The sequence below is a fragment of the Argiope bruennichi genome, chromosome X1, assembly GCF_947563725.1.
Source record: "Argiope bruennichi chromosome X1, qqArgBrue1.1, whole genome shotgun sequence".
Taxonomy (NCBI): Eukaryota; Metazoa; Arthropoda; class Arachnida; order Araneae; family Araneidae; genus Argiope; species Argiope bruennichi.
Window position 1 is genome coordinate 91,319,111 of NC_079162.1, and position 19,461 is coordinate 91,338,571.

Sequence of the window (19,461 nt, forward strand, 5' to 3'; positions counted from 1 at the left end):
TACTTTAAAATAAGGAAATTTTAGATATTACTTTTATATGTTTAAGTTTTTGGAAGAACAAATGTGAAATTTCTGTTTTGTATTTTTGGTTTTTGAGCAGCCCTTCTCTGAATATCTTATTTGCTGAAGTTCTCTAATCTCTATTTTTCTATAAATTTTTAATTTTTATAAATTATAGTGCATAAGAAGCAGAATTTTACTGCATGGAGAGATTAAACTTTAGAACCTTAATTGCGGAACACTTTTATCAACGATGGTCAACGTCCAGGAAGTGAACGAAAACGTATGATGAACACTTTCAATAGCCGTAAGGTTATCGAAAAGCGAGTTCAATGAAGTTCGAGGGTTTCCATGAGAAAGATCACTTGCGAACTGGGGAAAAGGGAACCATCAGTGCAACGACTGGCAAAAGCCGCTGGATTTAAGCCGTCCAAGTTTCAAAAAGTTGAGCTCCTCACTGAAGAAAAAAAACTTTGCGGCTCCAGACATCTAAAACGTTTGAAACGGGCCGCAAGTCAGCGCTGAGAGAGATTCCTTTTCACTAATGAGAAGCTTTTTTTACCGTCCAAAAGCTTGTAATTCTTAGGACTGTAGGATCTACGCTTCAAGCACTTCAGAAATTATTACACATCGCAAAAATCAAAAGTTGATGATTGTCTGGGGCGGAATTTGCGCAAGCAGCAAAACATCTCTGGTGTTGTGGATGAGGGCGTTAAAATAAATCAAAAAGTGTACCAGTGAGAGATTCTAGAAGCTGTTGTATTTCCGTGGGCCAAAACGCACTTCGGCAAATAACGTGGTTGTTTCAACAAGACTGCACCAGCTCTCAAGGCTAAAAAGACAGAAGACTGGTGCAAGGCACATTTTCTGGACGCGATATCATCTGGAGAGTGGGCACAGTACTCGTCGAATCTCAATCCCATGATTATAGTGGAAGGTCCATTTTGAAGTTTAGAACTTGCTCTAAACGAAATGAAAGTTTGGATTCTCTAAAGAAATGGCTTCTGCGTGAATGGGATAAATTAAAGGTGGAAGACTTGGGGCCCATTGCTGAAAATTTCAATAAACGTTTGATCCTTTGTATTACTGAAAACGGCAGTAGACACTTTGAATTATTAAGCTCGCTTTTATTTCATCTCGGGAGGCATAATTTATGTACTAGAGGCACGGTCAAATACCCTCACAGCGCTGCACAAGAGCAAAAGACAGCGAAAAACCACAAGAGAGAGAAAATAATTTTTCCTGGTGATTATATACTATGAGATTCTGATAGGGCTTTCTTTACATGTTTCGGTTAAAGATAAGGGAAATAGTATCTTTTAAAAAAATTCTCATAGCATGACATTAATTTTATCCCTTCACCCAAAGTGTGGAAACTTACAGATTTCAGCAGTTATCAGAGCTCGTGTAGCATTAATTAAATAAAAAAGGGTGGAATTGGATCAGGAAATAAGACACCATTTCTGAATGAATATGGGTTAGATTCAGATTAAAATTTGGAAATTAATTAGAATTTAATTTAGATTTAATAATATCATTGTAATCCCCCCCCCGAATACAGAAGGCCATTTGACACACAACTCTACCTTATACAGTGGTGTTCAAGTAAGACATTAATATTTAAAAGCATATTAAATGTGACACCTAAATTTCATTTACCTTTACATTAATATAAAAATTCATTTAAATAAGGAAATTAGAATAAACATACAACATATTTGTGAAAACTTTATTTAAAAATAAATAATCAACAATACTAAAATAATAATAATAATATAGTGTGTAATGTATAGATATATATTAATTCGGAGGTTGACCCTATACTAACGTCTCAATGAGACAGCTGCGTTTGAATATATGTTGTGATGGCACCTATCACAGCATCATCATAAAGAAGAAAAAGAAAAAACTAAATCTTACGAGAGGAGACAATGGTCCAACCTAAGTTGGGGATTTATGTCAAAAAAAGGAGGAAATAAAAGAATTTAAAAAAAAATTAAATTTAAATTATTGTTTATGAATTAATTTTTCTGTTCGACAATAGGCTCTTAATTTTGACACACAAGCAATATCAGTAGTTTTGATCGTCTATGCTTTTGGTTAATTATTTCATAATTTGCATCTGAGAGTTTAGCTGCTATTTCATATGGACCTGAAAATGCAGGACATAATTTTCTTCTATTTGGATAATTAAATTCCTCGTATATTACAATGGCACCAGATTTGAACAAAGAATCTATGAATCTAGCACCATATCTTATTTTATTTTTATCATGATATTTTATGGTTATATCTTTGGGTAATTTTCTAGCTTCTTCTACTGGAGGTTAGAATTGATTTTGAGTTAAGGGAGGAGAATAAGGAAAAGTACCAAATGACAAATATGCAGGAGGAAATTTTGAAGTAGAATGGGATGTTAAATTATATTCATTGATTACTTTTTCTGCAAGTCTAGTCCAAGGAATTTCAGTTGAAGAAGAATTGATCTTATACTTTAATTTACTTACTATTAACTGATTAACATGTAATAACGAAGGAAGACCTTATAACTCTCGTCAACTCAAGGAAGCAGAGATGTGAAGCTGTAATTAAAAATAAAGTCTGGCCTACAAAGTACTGATAAATCACTGCAGTCAACAGCATTTAATGTATCTCAATAATTATTGCCGTTGAACTTAAGTTTTGCAAATATTTAAATTTTATTTTTCTATTAAAATCAGTATTAAATTCTCTTTAAAGTGATATACAAGAAAGACTTTATATTTTGTGAAACGAAAAAATTTTCGTAAACATACAAAGTTCTTTGAAGAACTATATTTTTCATTGGACCATATTTCTTTAAAAAGTTAACTGATAAAGGAATCTAAGCGTGTTCCGTAACACGATTGTATGTACCATGACGGAAGAGCATATCACGGTGTACCGGCTCCGTGATATGCTGAAGGATTCTGTAATCCTATAACTTCAAGAGAATGGATGCCTGCAGTGCATCATTTTAATGTAGGATGGCGAGCCTTCTGTTATTGATCGCCACATCAAACGATTGCTATGACAGAATTTCGCAGATGCATGGGTGATAAGTCTTCATTTTCCAGCATCATGGTTTCTACGTTCTCCGGATATCAGCCCCTGATAGCTTTGATTGTTGGGTTTCCTGAACGACATTATCTGCATTCAAAGGCCAGCATCTGTGCTAGATCTGATAGACAAAATTCGGTGACTTGTTCTACTCATTCCGGAAGGCATACTTTGATCAGTTGATGCTTATGATTCAGCGATTATTGTTCATTGTTAAGCACGAAGAGAGGATAATTGGACAGTTTCAATGCAAAGTTTTGATATTATTTAACATTTATAAAGCATATTAAATGACTTTCTGTAGAATACTGCAACACCTAAGGCTGACGTTTTGAAAAAAAATTATTATAAATGTCAAGTGTATTATCTGAAATTCAAATTTTATTTCATTCGGACAAATAGAACACATTCTAGAGCTCTCTCAAGTGAGAAACATTTCTTCCTAATCATGTATATCCTGAAAGGAATAAGCATTGAGGTTCTCCCATGTATAAGAAATGTATGGGAAGAGGAATAAAAATAGTTTAAAAATAAACGAAAGACTTCTTAAGTTGAAATGTAATAATGCGGTTTTTCTTTAACTATTAGATATTTATAATTATCAGGCTTTATACAACTTTAGATACAACTGCTTTAGATTAGTTAAGTTGATTGAAAACTCCTACAATCTCTTTTTAAGTATTTGCATTGCAAGAAATTGGAATAAATGTTACTTTAAAAGTGGTTTCAGCATTAATGCAGTGTTTATTTATTATTACTGAAGCAGCGTTCAGCCTTCAATCACTGTTTATTTATTATTATTGAAGCAGTGTTCAGCATTAAAGCAGTGTGCAAACAATGCAGAATTGAGATGATTCAACACTGAATGATATTAATGGATTGCATGATACTTAGATTATTTCAAGATTTATAAGTGTTAAATAAAGTGGAATTAGTAAATATACAGGTCATCACTTTTACTAGGAATTTAATTGAGGAGAAAAATAGTATACGATATTTTTCAAACTGAAAGCTATTTTTAAAAAATGAACGTTCACTAATGATAATACATTTTCACTTTACAAGCATTGAGAAATTATTTATCTAATTAGAAATAAAATTTATTTGAAATAAAATAAAAAAAATGCCTACAAAACCCAAATTAATTTGCAATATTAATAATTGCTTCAACATTCCACATTCATGCCATTCAGTGTGGTCAGCATTTCTGCCGTTCAAATTTCGCTGACATTCCCAGGTTTTTTAAGAAATTTTGCTGACATTCCCAGGTTTTTTAAGAAATTTCCCTGACATTTGTCAAATGTTTCTAATATCTTCAGAATGATGTCGCTTTATTTTTTCTAATTAATTATTGCACAATATGTTCTTAACTGTATTTAATTTTCAGAAAAGAAATCCTGTCATTTTCACTTATTGAATTTCAGATAAGCTTCAATTATGTAAAATCCTTTCCTTTTTCGTCAATAAAATAACCAACAATAGAAGATACATTCCATCTAGACAGACTTTTAGCCAACCAGTCACATCTCAGAACCGTTTGTCAAATTTACTCACGAAAAATCAGTACAAAAATATATGTACATTGACGGAGTGCTTTTAAGAATGATATGATTTGTTTCCTTCCAGTGGGATCTCCCCTATTCATCAACATGAAAATCGGAACTGAACTATAATTTTACTAACAGAAAAAAAGTCATTTACAAATTCAAAATGAAATTTCTGCATCAAAATAAGAAAAATTCTTCAATGAAATCAAAATTGCATTGACATTTAAAATACAAACACAATAAAAAAAAATTGTTTGCACGCTGGCTAAGTGCTTAAAACTTAGTCCTTATCAATTTTGTTCTTCACTACATAAAAAGAAAAATATTTTAGACGTATAAATTTCAAAAAATATAATATGAATGAACTTTTACAAATTTTTGTGGTAAGCCGTTTCATATAACCGTATAAAAAAAACGCTCCCTTCTATTTTTAAAGAATCTTTTGAAAAAATTTCAAGAGGCATGTGAATGTATAATATATCAAACAAATTAATTTCTCGTCGCTAATATTATTTTTAAATTATAGAGCATTTTGTTGAATGTATGGGGAATTTTGGAATAAAATAAAATAATAGGAAATGTTAAAAGAAAATATTAGCAATAACGTCCATTCCATGCTGTCCTTATCATAGATTCATACAAAGAATTTAATAATCCGTGTTCACACCTAAATGATAGCAATTTATGGATATAATAGCAATAAACTCCATAATTCAACAAAAAGATCTCCAAGAAAAGGGGGAAAATTATTATTGCAAAATATTTCTTTAATAAAAATAAACTGATTTGGAATCATAATAAGTGTTCAATATTTTAGGAACAATTTTGAAAATTAATACCCAAAATTCAATTCATATTTTTGCTCTCGTAACACATGGTACGACAGATTTGACGTGCGAAGGGAAAAAAAGGCCTTGAAGGGGGGGGGGGGTTAGAATAGCTCCATATATTTCTTTTTAAATTAAAGGAGCCCATTAAAACATAAAATCATAACAGTAAAGGCTGCTCTCTCCCATAACATGCAAAACCATTTTCGCTAATTAAGGCGATAACTAGCAGTTGAGAAAAAAAAATCATCGGCGAAATATATATTTATACATATATGCAATAAATTACACATGGTGATTAATCTTTCTTTTATATAGTCTATTTTCAACTAGTATTTTTTTATTTTCATTAGTTGCCAACGATGTTTCATTCAATTTATGACAAAAGTACAAGCAAATTATCATGTTCGAAAAAAATTACTGATTTACAAAAGAAAAAATTTCAGTTTCATAATAAATATCCCTGACTTTTCACTGATTTTTCCCATACTCCCGGAATTCCTTGACGATTCCCGATCGGCATGTTAACCTATCATTATGAAATTCGGTTTTAATTTCAAAAAATTAAATTCCCCCCATTTAACATTTCATATCATGAAACAGTCGTAATAACTTAAAGAATTATAGATACATATATGAAAGTAGCAGGAAAATATTTAAATTCTGATAAAGCCTAATATATCAATAATAGAGCTCAACATGCCAATTTTTTTATGTACTTCTGGACCAATCTTTCTGCGAGAAAGTTTGTGATATATGTATAAAATTATATATATATGTCTGACATATGCTTGCATTCAAACTGATTAACTATGAAAATAATAGAAATGCGGGAAAAATTGATTATTATAAACTGATGTTCAGGCAATGTAAATCAAAACGGAATCGTTATGCATAATACAAACTCAAAAACATGCATATGGTGACTTAATATAATTACAGTCTCGTCAGAAACACTAAATTAGCAATAAAAAATATGATTTCTTCAAACTTTTTAACTAGCTTTCACCACAATTCAAGGATAATATTATTATTAATAATAATAAAGGTTGTTGAAGAAAGCTACTTCTATCACTTTTAGGTGATTTTAATCCTTGCAGTAAAACAAAGAGCAATTCTTCTAAACCTAAATGTAAATGTTTAAAAGTAGAAAAATAATTTAAAATCTTTAAAACATTCAAAATTACAGGAAAGGAAGTGAAAACAAAATGGTTAAATATATTGGTTAAAAATCATCTCTTACTGCAACTTTCATCTCACCATTATATTCAAGCAAACATAGTTAAAAGGAACATGTGCAAAAGTGTAGAATGCTACGGATATTATTAATTTAATTCTACAATAGGAAAAAATGTTCCTAATTGTTAGTTTACTCATGTAAGACAATTTAGATAAAAACTCAAACACACACACAAAAGAGCTTTTAATAGTAATTTTAGCCAAAAAATACAAAATGTATATGAATGTTTCTGTTTAATTGAAGAATATATATCCATAAACCAATTCAACAATAAATTGCATGCAGACATTCTAGCACTAACCAATTACAATTTTCATAAAATTTTAATTCATTGGTTTTTGTAAAAATGTCCAACATATACATATATTATTTCCAAAATTAATTGCAGTAACTCAGAAAATATCTAGTAAAAATTTTTCGTAAAAAAAATAACGAAAATTCAGAAAATTGTACGAATAATTATTTAAGTCTCAAATATTTATAAACAAGTCTATATAAGATATTTCTTAACACATAAAAAAGTTTAGTAAAGTGTAAATCAGGTAACATTGATAGTTTTTGTAAAAATGACTATCATATGGATAAACAAGTTCAGCAATGAATTTTGGAATTACAAACCTTAAATAGTAAAAATTACTCATAAAATATAAACCAAAAAGAATAAAATTGTATATGGATACTTCTTTATATCTGAAGAATACAAAAAAATGCACATTAAAGACAACTTGTAAAATGCATATTAGGTAACATTGATAGTTTTCTTAAAAATAACTATCAGATTTACACTAGTTTAACAACAAACCGGAAAACATGGCAGTTTTTAAATATCACATTTCTAAGTATAAAAATACCAGGTCGTACATACAAATGTTTGTTTTTCGTAAAATATTAATAAAAAAACTTAATATTGTATATGAATACTTCAGTAGAGTTGAGCAATATAAATAAAAGGTCCATAAGAGATAGTTCGTAAAATGTAATTCAAATTATATCGACAGTTTTCTTAAAAATGACGATAATATCCATAGACTAGTTTAAATAGGAACTGCAATACAAGGCAGATTGTAAATATCACAAGCATCAATTTTTTTAATGTATAAAAATAGCAGATTGCATAAACAGATGCCGTGCATTTTCACGTTTTCAAAGTATATAACTACATTGCCACAAGATCTAATTACTTCCACTGGTTTTTAAATTTAGATTGTTCATAAAATTATGCTTAATAAAAGTGTAAATAAAAATATAATGTAAATTTTAAAATGACTCATTGTGATTCAATGTTTTTATTGAATTTGAAACACCTATAGCATATTATTATAACCTATTTGAGGAATATTAAAATTTCTCGTTTTAGAAATTTTATATTTGTGAAATGCATTACATTAAAATGACAGGAAACACATTTAATTATAATGCAAACTCATAGAGTTTAAAAATGAAGAATAAAAATGAATTCAAAATATTGAAATGAAAATTCCTAAACATTTTCATCATAACGGAAAGAATTAGAATTAATGTCATATCAGAATTCATGTGGATACAAAAAAAAATCATTTTTTTACTAAATAAGGAAGAGTAAAGAATCCCCAAATCACTGGTCAGTTATCACTGACCATGTACATACAAAAAAAAATCATTTTTTTACTAAATAAGGAAGAGTAAAGAATTCCCAAATCACTGGTCAGTTATAAAAGCTCAGATTTCTTAGTCATAAAGGTTTCTACATTTCCATTTTTTCCTTCTATTTGAAAAACTTTTCAGCCCATGCTTCGAGGCGATCAGGTTTTACACCCAAAACTCTAAAAAGAAATAAAGAAAGTGTCCATATTATATAAAGAGTATTTTTAATCAAATAATATAGATACATTTGAATAAGTATTGCGTAATCGAGGCTGATGTTTCATAATTTGAAACTTAAATATTCTTACTATATGAATAACAATTAAAGAAATACAGATTAAATTCAAAATTTGATAATTTCATAAAATCTATCATTTTGAATGTTCATCAATAATGAAAGCTATTAAATGTATAAAGCCCACACACATGCATATTGCTAGGAGAGAGAGTTCCTCTTTTGATCAATTATACCTTTAAACACTTCAATCTGGGCAGGCAACTGGAAAGAAAAGTTGAAAGTTGGTGTGCTTAGTTCAAAGATCATTCAGGAAGTACCTAATTTAGCTTGTTGTTGTTTAAAGAAATATTTACTGTGGTGAATAAATCTATTTATCTGATTTCAACTCTAAGAACTAAGTAATACAAGCATTACGTTTTCTCTGATAGACTTTTTTTAACACTTGTGTATGCTTACTATAAACTGGACTTATAATTTCGCGCAAACTCTGAGTTTTTTATTATTTTGCAAAATTTAGCTACAGAATTTCAAATGTGAAACTGTACCAAGTTTTTTCTTTGATATTTAATTCCTTCGCAGAGCAATATTGCTTATTTAGAGGAAACGAAGGTTATTAGGGTTTCAATTTGACACGGTGATTGCCTATGATTTTTTTGACTCGTTCTGGTATTTCATACCTTATATCTATTTAAATGACACGCTAGTACAAGAAAACAGATGTTACGACACATCATGAAAAGGTACAACAATCTCTCATGAAGGAAACAACACTTTCAATTAGACTTCAATAAAGAGATTGTACCAGTCGTCATTTCTAATTTAACTTAATACACTGATAACTGCAGTAAGAACTTCCTGTAATAGTATTCCTTCTGTGTTTTCAATTTGGAGGATGTTTTATCCATATATCACGAAGTATTTAGTCATTATAGATTCGTCAATTCGGAAAGTCCTGTGAGTCCAAACTAGAGACATCTTCAATTATATCCATTGACATTTCTCGAGATTTAAACAAAAAGAACCCGAAAACTTAAAACAAAAACTATCAGAATCCCCTTAATAATAAATCTAGCAGGCTTTAAAATCAAATGGTATCCCCCTCCTCTAAATGAAAATAAAAACATAAAAAGGGTATTTTGCTGTATTAACAAAAAACGTTTTGGAAAAGGTCTCTCAGAAATTTTAGTTTTTAATATAACGATCGATTTTTTAAAACAAAATCATTAAATAATAAAGAAGAAAGGAGTAAAGAGAAAAAAGAATAAAGAATACCTTTATAAAGAACGTGCTTACGTTCTGGATGAAGTTTTTGAAAAACGTTCGAAACTACTTATATTTTCGAATATTTGCATACAAAAGATGGAAAAAACATCTATAAAATCAACATATACAAATTAAGAGGCAAATGTTTTTCAAAAAAGGAAAAAACAACTGTTTTTTTTTTGCTAAAAAAAGATACAAAAAAAATCTTCCAGTTGAGAGATTTATCAAATGATTTTCTTTAAAAGTTGCAGATAGCTTATATTATCTAGTTCCTGAAAAAGGAAAAAACCGCATTCTTATCCATTCTTTAAATACTGGGGTTCAACTGATAAATAACATAACATTTCCAATTTTTTTTTCACATTGGGAAACACTAAAAAACTATAAAATATTTCTAAATACATACATAACTAATTCTCTAGTTCAGGAACTGTAGAACTGCCTGTATTCTACAGGCTTACATCCTATTCACTTGCTTCCGCGTCAAACAATCCAAAGGCTCGGTTATCAAGGCGATCAATTCGTATGTGACAGGTTTGAGTCCGTCCTCGGTGTGTCTCTTTTTCATTTTTTTTCAATTCAATTTTTTTTAAAATTATTCAAATATAATTAACAGCTTACATATAGTTTTAATTAATATGTTTTTCGTTTGTAATTAAAAAATTTATATTTATTCTGCTAATATTTGAACTATAAATTTTTAAATAGAAAAGTAATTACAAATATAAATGGATTTTTAAAAAAAAATCATAATTATTTCAATTATATTAATAATTTAGAGATAGTTCTTTTAATATGTTACTCATTTTTATGCAAATATAAAAGAAAAATAATTAAACGCTTTTTTAAAAAATATTACAAAATTATTTTAATAATATGAATTAATGCAATGTAATGTTAATGAACATGTGCATAAAATTTTAATTAATGTCACTCATTTTTTACGCAAAAAAAAATATTCATTCATCTAATGCTTGATGATAATTTCGTAATACTTAAGTATAATTTCATTTTTAAAGAATAATAATAATAAACCTAACTTAAATGGTGATAATTATAAAATATAATTGCTCGCCAATTTAAATTATTTATAACCAATAACTTACATCCATAATTAGTTTTCATTTAACAATTAAATAATAATTCAAGCATAAAGAGAGAAAACACTTACTTTTGTATAAAACTATGAAAAACATATTAATTAAATCTATCTATAAGTTGTTGACTGAATTTCTATAATTCTGAAAAATTAGGAGAGAAATGAAAAAGAGGCATGTACGATCTCTGACCTATTGCTTACGTAATGGCAGCCTTGACAACTATGCCTCTGATTTGGTAAAGGGAGAAATGGGAAGAAATTACTAGTAAACAAGCTATGCAAAATGTTCGAAGGTATTTTCAGGAAATTGGTATGCTATTGCGCTTTATATTTTAGTGATTGAACATTCTATAGGTATAATACCGGTATACTAAATCTCACATCGAACTCAATTCTCCAACTCGTGCATTCCCCTTGTAAAGCGACAGTGGCAAATTTTAGTATTTCAGAACACAATATAGAGAAAATAAAAAGAAATAAAGAAAATAAAAGCTATAATAAAATGGACGAGTTTAAAAATGTTATTAATGTCACGAAATGCGCCTCAGTTTTCCAATTAAATTTTCAAACGTTTCTCTTAATCTCTTACGCAGTAAAAAAAAATTAAATTTTTCAAAACAAATCTGAAAATAATTTTAATTCCTAAAATATATAAAATTATATTACTTTCTGCAAGAAAATAAGATTCCTTGAGATCATAACGAGATAGAAAATATAATTGCTAAGAAACATTAATAAAATCATATAAAGCAACCTTTTAGTTATCATTCTACATAAGATCCAATGGAACTGAAAAACGTGTTAAGGCGTGAGATACGAAGAAATAAGCGAACTGAAAAGGAAGCCACCGTCTGACAGCCACTTGGACTTCCTGGGAAAATGCAGTCTAACCAGACACCTTCTCATATGCTGAAACAGATAGAAGTCACAGAAAGCTAAAACAAGACCATAGCTGAGATAGAGAAATACCTGCCAACGGAAATTTTGCGGCAGTAGCCGCATATGTAGTTGTGCTGGAAGGCAAGTGTTGTAGGCAAACACAATATCAGGATGAATAATCTTTATTGCTAGACGATGTGTCAACGGATGTCATGCGGCGGAATCCATCGACACCGAAATACTTAAAGTAGACTAACGATATGACAGGTACTGCGCATTGCCGATGATTCTGATATTGAGAGGTAATTGACTGAGAATTGTAACTATTTTGAAAATTTTGTCAAGTAAACTCACCAGAACAATTAATTTCTGGAATAGCCAAATATTGTCAGTATCAAATCTTGCTAAAAAAGATTATTTTTTAAAAAATTATTTGAACTTTCGATAATTAAATCACTTACTCAAGCCCTTCATAATCGGGTGGAGGTTCGATTGGAAATTCAATATCACTGGAACCTTTACCTAAGAACCTAAAAATAGCAAAGTTAATTTTAAAACTTTCTATATCAAATTAAGAAAAACCCAAGCACAGCAAAATAATTTTTATCTAAATGAAATGTTAGAATATAAATTTCAATCAATAAAAATAGGCATGTTTTGGCTATAGGTCTCATATTTATTTACAATAATTTTTTTTCAAAACCTACTCTACTTTCCCAAAATTAAGTCAAAAGATGAAATGCTAATTTCTGTACACATAACTAAATTGTAAATGGAAGAAAAGTGCTTACATAATTATAAGCTTTATTAAATACGTGTTGCTGTTTAGTTTATGAACATGAAAGCATTTTGAACGATGTAAGAGGATTGTAAATCACACAAGAAGATAAGAAATAAAGAGGAGTAATGTATAAGAATGATAATTTGTAAGTATTATGAATAAGATTTACGTTTATTTTTTATAGCAAATAATATGAATAAAAAAATACAAGTAGAATTTAACTCCAGCAACAAAGTTTGTTGTTGTTCTCTCTCTCAGTCATCACCAAAAGCTCATCAAACAAATAATAAAGATTCTAAATACTTCAAACATTTACCCTTTTTTTAATACTAACATAGCAAATAAGTAGAATAACACCTCGAAGACAAAATACAAATTATTCAAACTTTTTTCATAATTGAGATAAATATGAGATGTCTTTCTGTAAATTGGCTTCTTATAATTTAAACTTTCCAACTTATTGCATAAACAACACGAACAATTCTAGGATGTGAATTGATTAGCATTAATAGAAATAGAGTAAAAACCCAGGATCACTTTAAAAGTAAGATTCTAGATCCAGGGGCACCGGATCACGCCAGGTGCTCGGTATTGATGACGAATTTCTTTTTCCTATTAATTTGTTTTAGAATGGTGCCTAACGATATTGCAGTGATTCGCATTCAATTACTCAATGCAATGTAAATAAATTATTATACTATTGAAAATAAAGTTTATGCCCTTTTTCAATAGGTAAAATTAATACCTTTCATATTTGGGGAATTAAATTCCGTTATTGCATTTCATCACCTAACAGTTTATATTTTTGCCGTTTTCTGTCCAAAAGTTATCATATTTCTAATGAAAATTTTGTATTCAAATGTTCATTATAAATCCAACACAGCAGACGACAAGTTTTGCCCGAACGGTTCTACTGGTGAGTTCTCAGTTGATCCCCTTCCAAGTGATCGATATACTGTTGTGACAGCGCATTATTTTTTACACGTGTTGAGTAATTATTAGAATCCCCCTGAATTAACATTAATTCTGTGTTAAACATACCGCGTGACGTTTTAGAGAAACCTGCGAATTAGGAGTAAAAATAATTGTGGAAATGTAGATAAAGCAAAAATTTCTTTTTGATAAATTTTAGCCTTTAAAAGAAAAGGATAGACTGCTAAAGAGAGCAAAGAAGAGATGGATCAAAATGTCACTGCGTTTCTTGATTGTCTTGATAGCTTTGAAAGGAGGAGTGGTGATGTTAAACATTTTCCAACATCTAAGGATGGATTAAACAGTTCAAATGATGTTGAATGGTACGCAAATAAGAAGTAAAATTCTATATAAATATTTCTATCTCTTCTCTCTATTCTATATAAAAGAAAAAGGCATAATGTTTCAATTTTCGTCAGAAATGCCGGTAGAATTCCAATTTTCCGGCTGATCTTTTAACACGAAAAAATATTTCGATCCCTTCCTTTCCATATAAAATATTTCAAACTTCTGGATTATTGTTATATCATTCATGATACAACTGCTAATGGTTCAGAGATAAAATTATATGTATGTGTATATGTGTGGTAAATTAACTCCACGAGAGGGCGTTCTGCATTAACTGTCCATATTCATGTAATATATATTCCTTCTCCATCATTACATTCTCACTTGTAAAAATCATCATAATCACCTTTGTTAATCAAGAAATAGAACGACTAAGCTAATCCAAGTGGACTGATGCATTAAAACCAATCACACTCATAGAGATGGGGGTTTGGAGCCAGTAAACAGCAAATTTCAAAAGGTGATATTGGGATACTTCCGTTTTACATTTATTCTGCCTGTCTTATTTCGGAAAATGAGTATTTAAAACGATTTCAATAAGTGTGATTTAATAATAATTGTGAATAGTGAAACTGTGACAAAAAATGCTAAAATTAGGGACTATTAATATAATTATGGAAAATTAATAGAAAATTCTGATGTATTCAAAATGGATAAAGAATTTGTCCGTGGCGTAGTCAAATCGATCTGTGAGGATCGGACGACTAAGGCAATTAATGTACAATCTAAGTTAGATTGAAAAAAAATGAAATTGGCCCGACTCGAGAAGAAGATTGAGCTAGAAAAATTGGAAAAACAATCAGTGCCTGGTGAGCGAACAAACGTGGTTTTCTGTTTTGAAAATATAATAAAAAGAATTAGAAGACTAACAATTTCTGTTCCTGAGAATGCCGAGGCATTGCATTTGTTTTTACTTTCTTAGATAAAGCATAAATTATGCTCCAAAAGGAATTCCAGTTCCCAAAAGGCATACAAGCCGAGATATTAATTAATTTACTAGAGATTAAACCTAACAATGTTTTAACGTATGCAACTGAGGAAGAATTGTCGGATTATGAATCAAATGACTCACATGTATAGATTGCATCGCAATTAACTACATCATTTGAATATTACTGTCAAGTAAGAGAAATGAAAAAAAAAAGATTTTAAAAAATTATAAGATGTAATTGTTACGGATAAATTGCATCAAACATTGGATTTCAGAACGAAAGAACAAATAGATATCCGCGAAGGAAAAATATGGCTTTCGCCAACTCAGTTAGGTCGCAAATGTGATTTATTTTATTTATCTCGTGGTAAATCATTATATGAAGTAAGTAATTCTAAAGTACATAATAATGAAACGAAAGCATCAGGGTGTGAAAAGAAAGCGATGAAAAGTGAGTCATTTTGTCAAAACAAAAATCCAAATGTTCAAAGAGAAAGGATTCATTATGTATGCAAGAGAAAAGGGGAAAGCTTTGATTTCACTCGTATATATATATATACACTATATTAGGGTGGAATGAAAAAATTAATTTTTGATTTTTAACTTGTAATAACGTGGAAAAGTTTCCTTTTGGCATAGATGAGATAAATAATAATTATAAAAAAATTTTGGAGTACATCTTGAAATGCAGCAAAGACGTTAAAGTTTCATAAAAACACACTTTTTGAAACTTTTTAAGGATTTCTGCGTGCCTCGATTATGAAATAAAAAGCTTTCATTAGGCATTGCCATATGAATAAAAGTATAAAAACAATTTTATTACTGCACTGACACGGAATTGAGTCGTCGCCAGAGCAGTTGTTATAGAGTTAAGGCGGAGATTTGTCTGCGTCCGATGACAAGATCAAACAGATTCATCAAATAGACAAGAAGCGACAAAACTGCCAAATTCCTGTGCGGTTTAATATTAAGTTAAAACTTTATACAGAAGACATCTGAAGCTGAATCAAATAGTATAGGGTACTCGGTTATCGACTTTCCCCGGCTTCCTTGAGACATGCAAGCAGTGGAAAGAGTTGTGAGATTGGTGGCCGAATCGGGTCAAAATGTCTGTGGTTCAATCTCAAGAGAAAGACACATAAGAGCAAAAACTGACTCACGTGTGAATTTGCTAAAATTTAATTTAAAAAAAAACTGTTTAATGTAGCAGTGAAGTAGAAACAAGCATTTTGCAGTTGTAATATTTGAAGTCATAAAGGATACAGAAGTAAGAAATCCAAAATTGGACATAATTTTTTTTATTATTATTATATATTGTAATTAATAATTTTCTCCAATTGTAATGATTACATATATATATTTAAAATCATCTTTTGTAACATTATACGAACGAAAAATTCATAAAAATATTTTATCAAAGTTTATAATTTTTCAAACTTTTTACGAACTTTAAGCACTTTTAGGTACCTCGAAATATTGTTGTATTGCAACCAGAATTTTTAAAAAAAATTCTTTTTGAACCTAAAAGCAAATTTTTCACCACTATTGCCAAAACTAAAGTCTAAGAAAAATTTTTAAAGACCCTTTTGAATAAATTCAATTCTTTTACAAATTTCAAGCTTTTTGAGGCACCTCAAAATAATACAATATTTCAACCAAATTTTTAAATATTATTTTTCAACCTAAAAAGCAATTTTTCCGCATTATTACCAAAGTAAAATTAAGAAAAATTTTCAAAGGCCCTTTTTAAAAATTTCTATTTTTTCAATTTTTTTTACAAATTTCAAGCTCTTTGCGGCGCTTCAAGATAATGAAATATTCCAATAATAATAATAATTTGTTACTGAAATTAAAGGCAACTTTTCCGCATTATTACCAAACTAAAACCTAAAAAAGAAAAATTTTAATTCCATTTTCGTTCCACCCTAATATACATTTAGCCACATAACTGCTAAAGTTTATTTAACTGTATATATATATTAGAGATTTATAAACCGTTTTTTCTTTATTTCTGTCTAACATATAAGTTACATTCTGTTTCTGTTAACATATAAGTTTTATTCTCGTGAAAATGTTACAGCTTACTTTATTTCTCATGTATATTTAAAAATTCATAAAATATTATTACATTTTTATTATTGAAGCAATTAATTCATGACTCATTTAAACAGGAAATTTTCTTTCAGAGAATGAAGAAATATTTGGGAAATATGAAAAGTTACCAAGATATCATCGAAAGTTCATCAGAATTATTTATTTTACGTTTTTGCCTATTTTTTTTAAATTAATATAATTCTTAAAAATTTCATTAGAGTTCTCTAAAACTATATTTGGAGGTTAGTCTTATAAGACAGAATCGATTCACCAAAAGAAAATAAATCAATTGAAAATTTCGATGTAAGTTAATTAACAGTGCTAATTGCCTCGGATACGAAGTTTGACGATTTGAATGAAACTGTTCCCTCGACTCATTTCTATCAAAATTGCGACGGTATGCTAATAAATAAAATGGCGACGAAAGTGTCTTTGTTGACGACCGTACCTGCATTAATAAATTCATTAAATGGACACATTTAGGCATGAAACACAAACATAAGAAGAAAGAAAAAATTAAATCCACAGTATAAGTTATAAACAGCTTATATATGCTTGTGTGTGTTTGAACAATATCAAATAGCTGCATGCAAATTCTATTATACAATGAATTCTTTTTGAGGTCAATGTATGAAATAAGTATGAATTTTGATTGTGAAGAAATAAATCAGGCCAACGAATTTCAATAACAGTCCTGATTTCAATCCTTTTTCTTTTTCTTTTTTTTTTTTTCTTTTTGGAAATGGACAATATATGCAGAATATATATATTGTGAATGGACAATATATACAGAAGCAATCTGTTTTGTGAAATTATGCTGCTTTACTCGCAATGCAATTAAATTAGACAAGAAACTGTACAACAAAAAGAATTAAAAATTCCAAGCGAAGGATATTCATCAGCAAATATTGTTGCCAATGATAATAAATGCTATAGACAAACTGTCAGTATAAAAATTGTTTTCCACTAAGACATTTCACAGTTTAAACTCTGAGCATAGTGGTTCAAAATGTTCTGTACTGCGCTCTGTCTTATTTTAAAAGTAGTGGACAAGAAATCAACAAAGTAATCTCATGTATGGAAACTTTTAAACAATATGAGACGTATCCATATTCTCTGAATACTTGTACAAAAGCTATTGTTGGCAGATGTAAAAAAAAGAAATAAAAACACTTTGAACTCTGCAGCTTTATCTTAAACAAGCAAGGTAAAAATCCAAAATACGTTTAAAAAAATTACATTAACTTGTTTTGAAAATTCTCATAATATACGACTAAATACATATAAAGTGCTGTTTGTCAATGTTTAGTACAGGATATGGAGGAATACATCTATGGATCTTCTTCTTCGATGATAATTTAATTTCTACTAAAAAAAAAGGCATATTTTATCTTGCCCGTCATCTGATTTTCTAAACAAATCTGTGTGATAAGAGACTCACCAAAAGGCATGCTTGCAGCATAAGGGAACACTAACGCACAAAACCAATGGAAATTATACAATTGGAACCAATTCTGTTAGAAAAACTATTCTTTTCTTGGATATGGAGTTCTATGAGAAAAATCCCCGCAATCGCTTGATTGCAAAAATTTTATATAAAATAAATTTAAATTTCTTAAAGATAAAGTTTACGTAAGAGAAAATTTAGGTTGAGGCGACTTTAAACAGGATTGAATATTCATAGCATGAAAAGCTTTTACACCAATAGCATAGCAGGAAAAGCCGGAAGAAATTATTGCGAAGTTTCATCTCTATTTTTCATCCGAAAAAAAAAAAAAATATTTCAAGCAAACACTACGGTAAAGATATTTTTTTAATTAAATTTTTCAGATGGATAAGTATAACCAGATTTTAAATGAAATTTAATGAATAAACACAATTTTTTTTTTCAATTATTTTTTAAAGAACAAACTATTCCATGTTTATAAATACTTTTTAACAAATATAAAAATTGCAATGACGCTTATTACAAATTTGGCACAACTGCTTCACTTTTTCAAAAGATGATAGGTACTACTTTAAATGAATGAATTTCAATACAAATCATATTTATTTTAAGCAAATATTTTATAAGCCAAACTTCGATAAAAACAGCATACATAATAATTCTTTCTCTTACCTAAAAAATTTTGGAACGAGAAGTCTATGCATATGTCTCACGGCATAGAAATTAGTTATTACCAAAGATAAAAGTTAACGCCTTATATATGCATAAATAAAGTCACAAATACAGTTTAAAAACGTTAGTATTCGGCTTACAAAAGATGTTTCCATAAATTAAAGTTAACTTAATTGTAATATCATTTCACAATTAATCAAATAAACTTAGATGATTATTAAATAAAGATTTCAGCTTTGTGAAATTTAAATAATTATATTAATATCGTTAAAAACTAAAAGCAAGCACGCATAAACTTCACTTACTCCCAGCCTTTTTTATCACCCTCTAACCACTTTTTAGTCATATATTCTTCTTTCTCCTGTCTTTTCTTAGCCTCCATTTGCTCAGCTACCGCCAAACTACAATTATACGGGAAAAAA

General features: G+C 29.1%; 1 protein-coding gene across 2 annotated transcripts in view; it reads right to left on the minus strand.

Moving 5' to 3' along the window:
• Window positions 1-8,286: 8,286 nt before the first annotated feature.
• LOC129959530 (uncharacterized) overlaps window positions 8,287-19,461 on the minus strand; it is a 33,537-nt gene continuing 22,362 nt past the window's right edge. For both annotated transcript variants that reach the window (XM_056072404.1, XM_056072405.1), the window contains exons 9-11: window positions 19,345-19,440; window positions 12,256-12,324; window positions 8,287-8,494 (exon numbers count right to left, since the gene is read on the minus strand). In XM_056072404.1, the coding sequence (XP_055928379.1) occupies window positions 8,437-8,494; window positions 12,256-12,324; window positions 19,345-19,440 (223 nt within the window). In that variant the 3' untranslated portion in view covers window positions 8,287-8,436. The remainder of the gene's footprint in view (window positions 8,495-12,255; window positions 12,325-19,344; window positions 19,441-19,461) is intronic.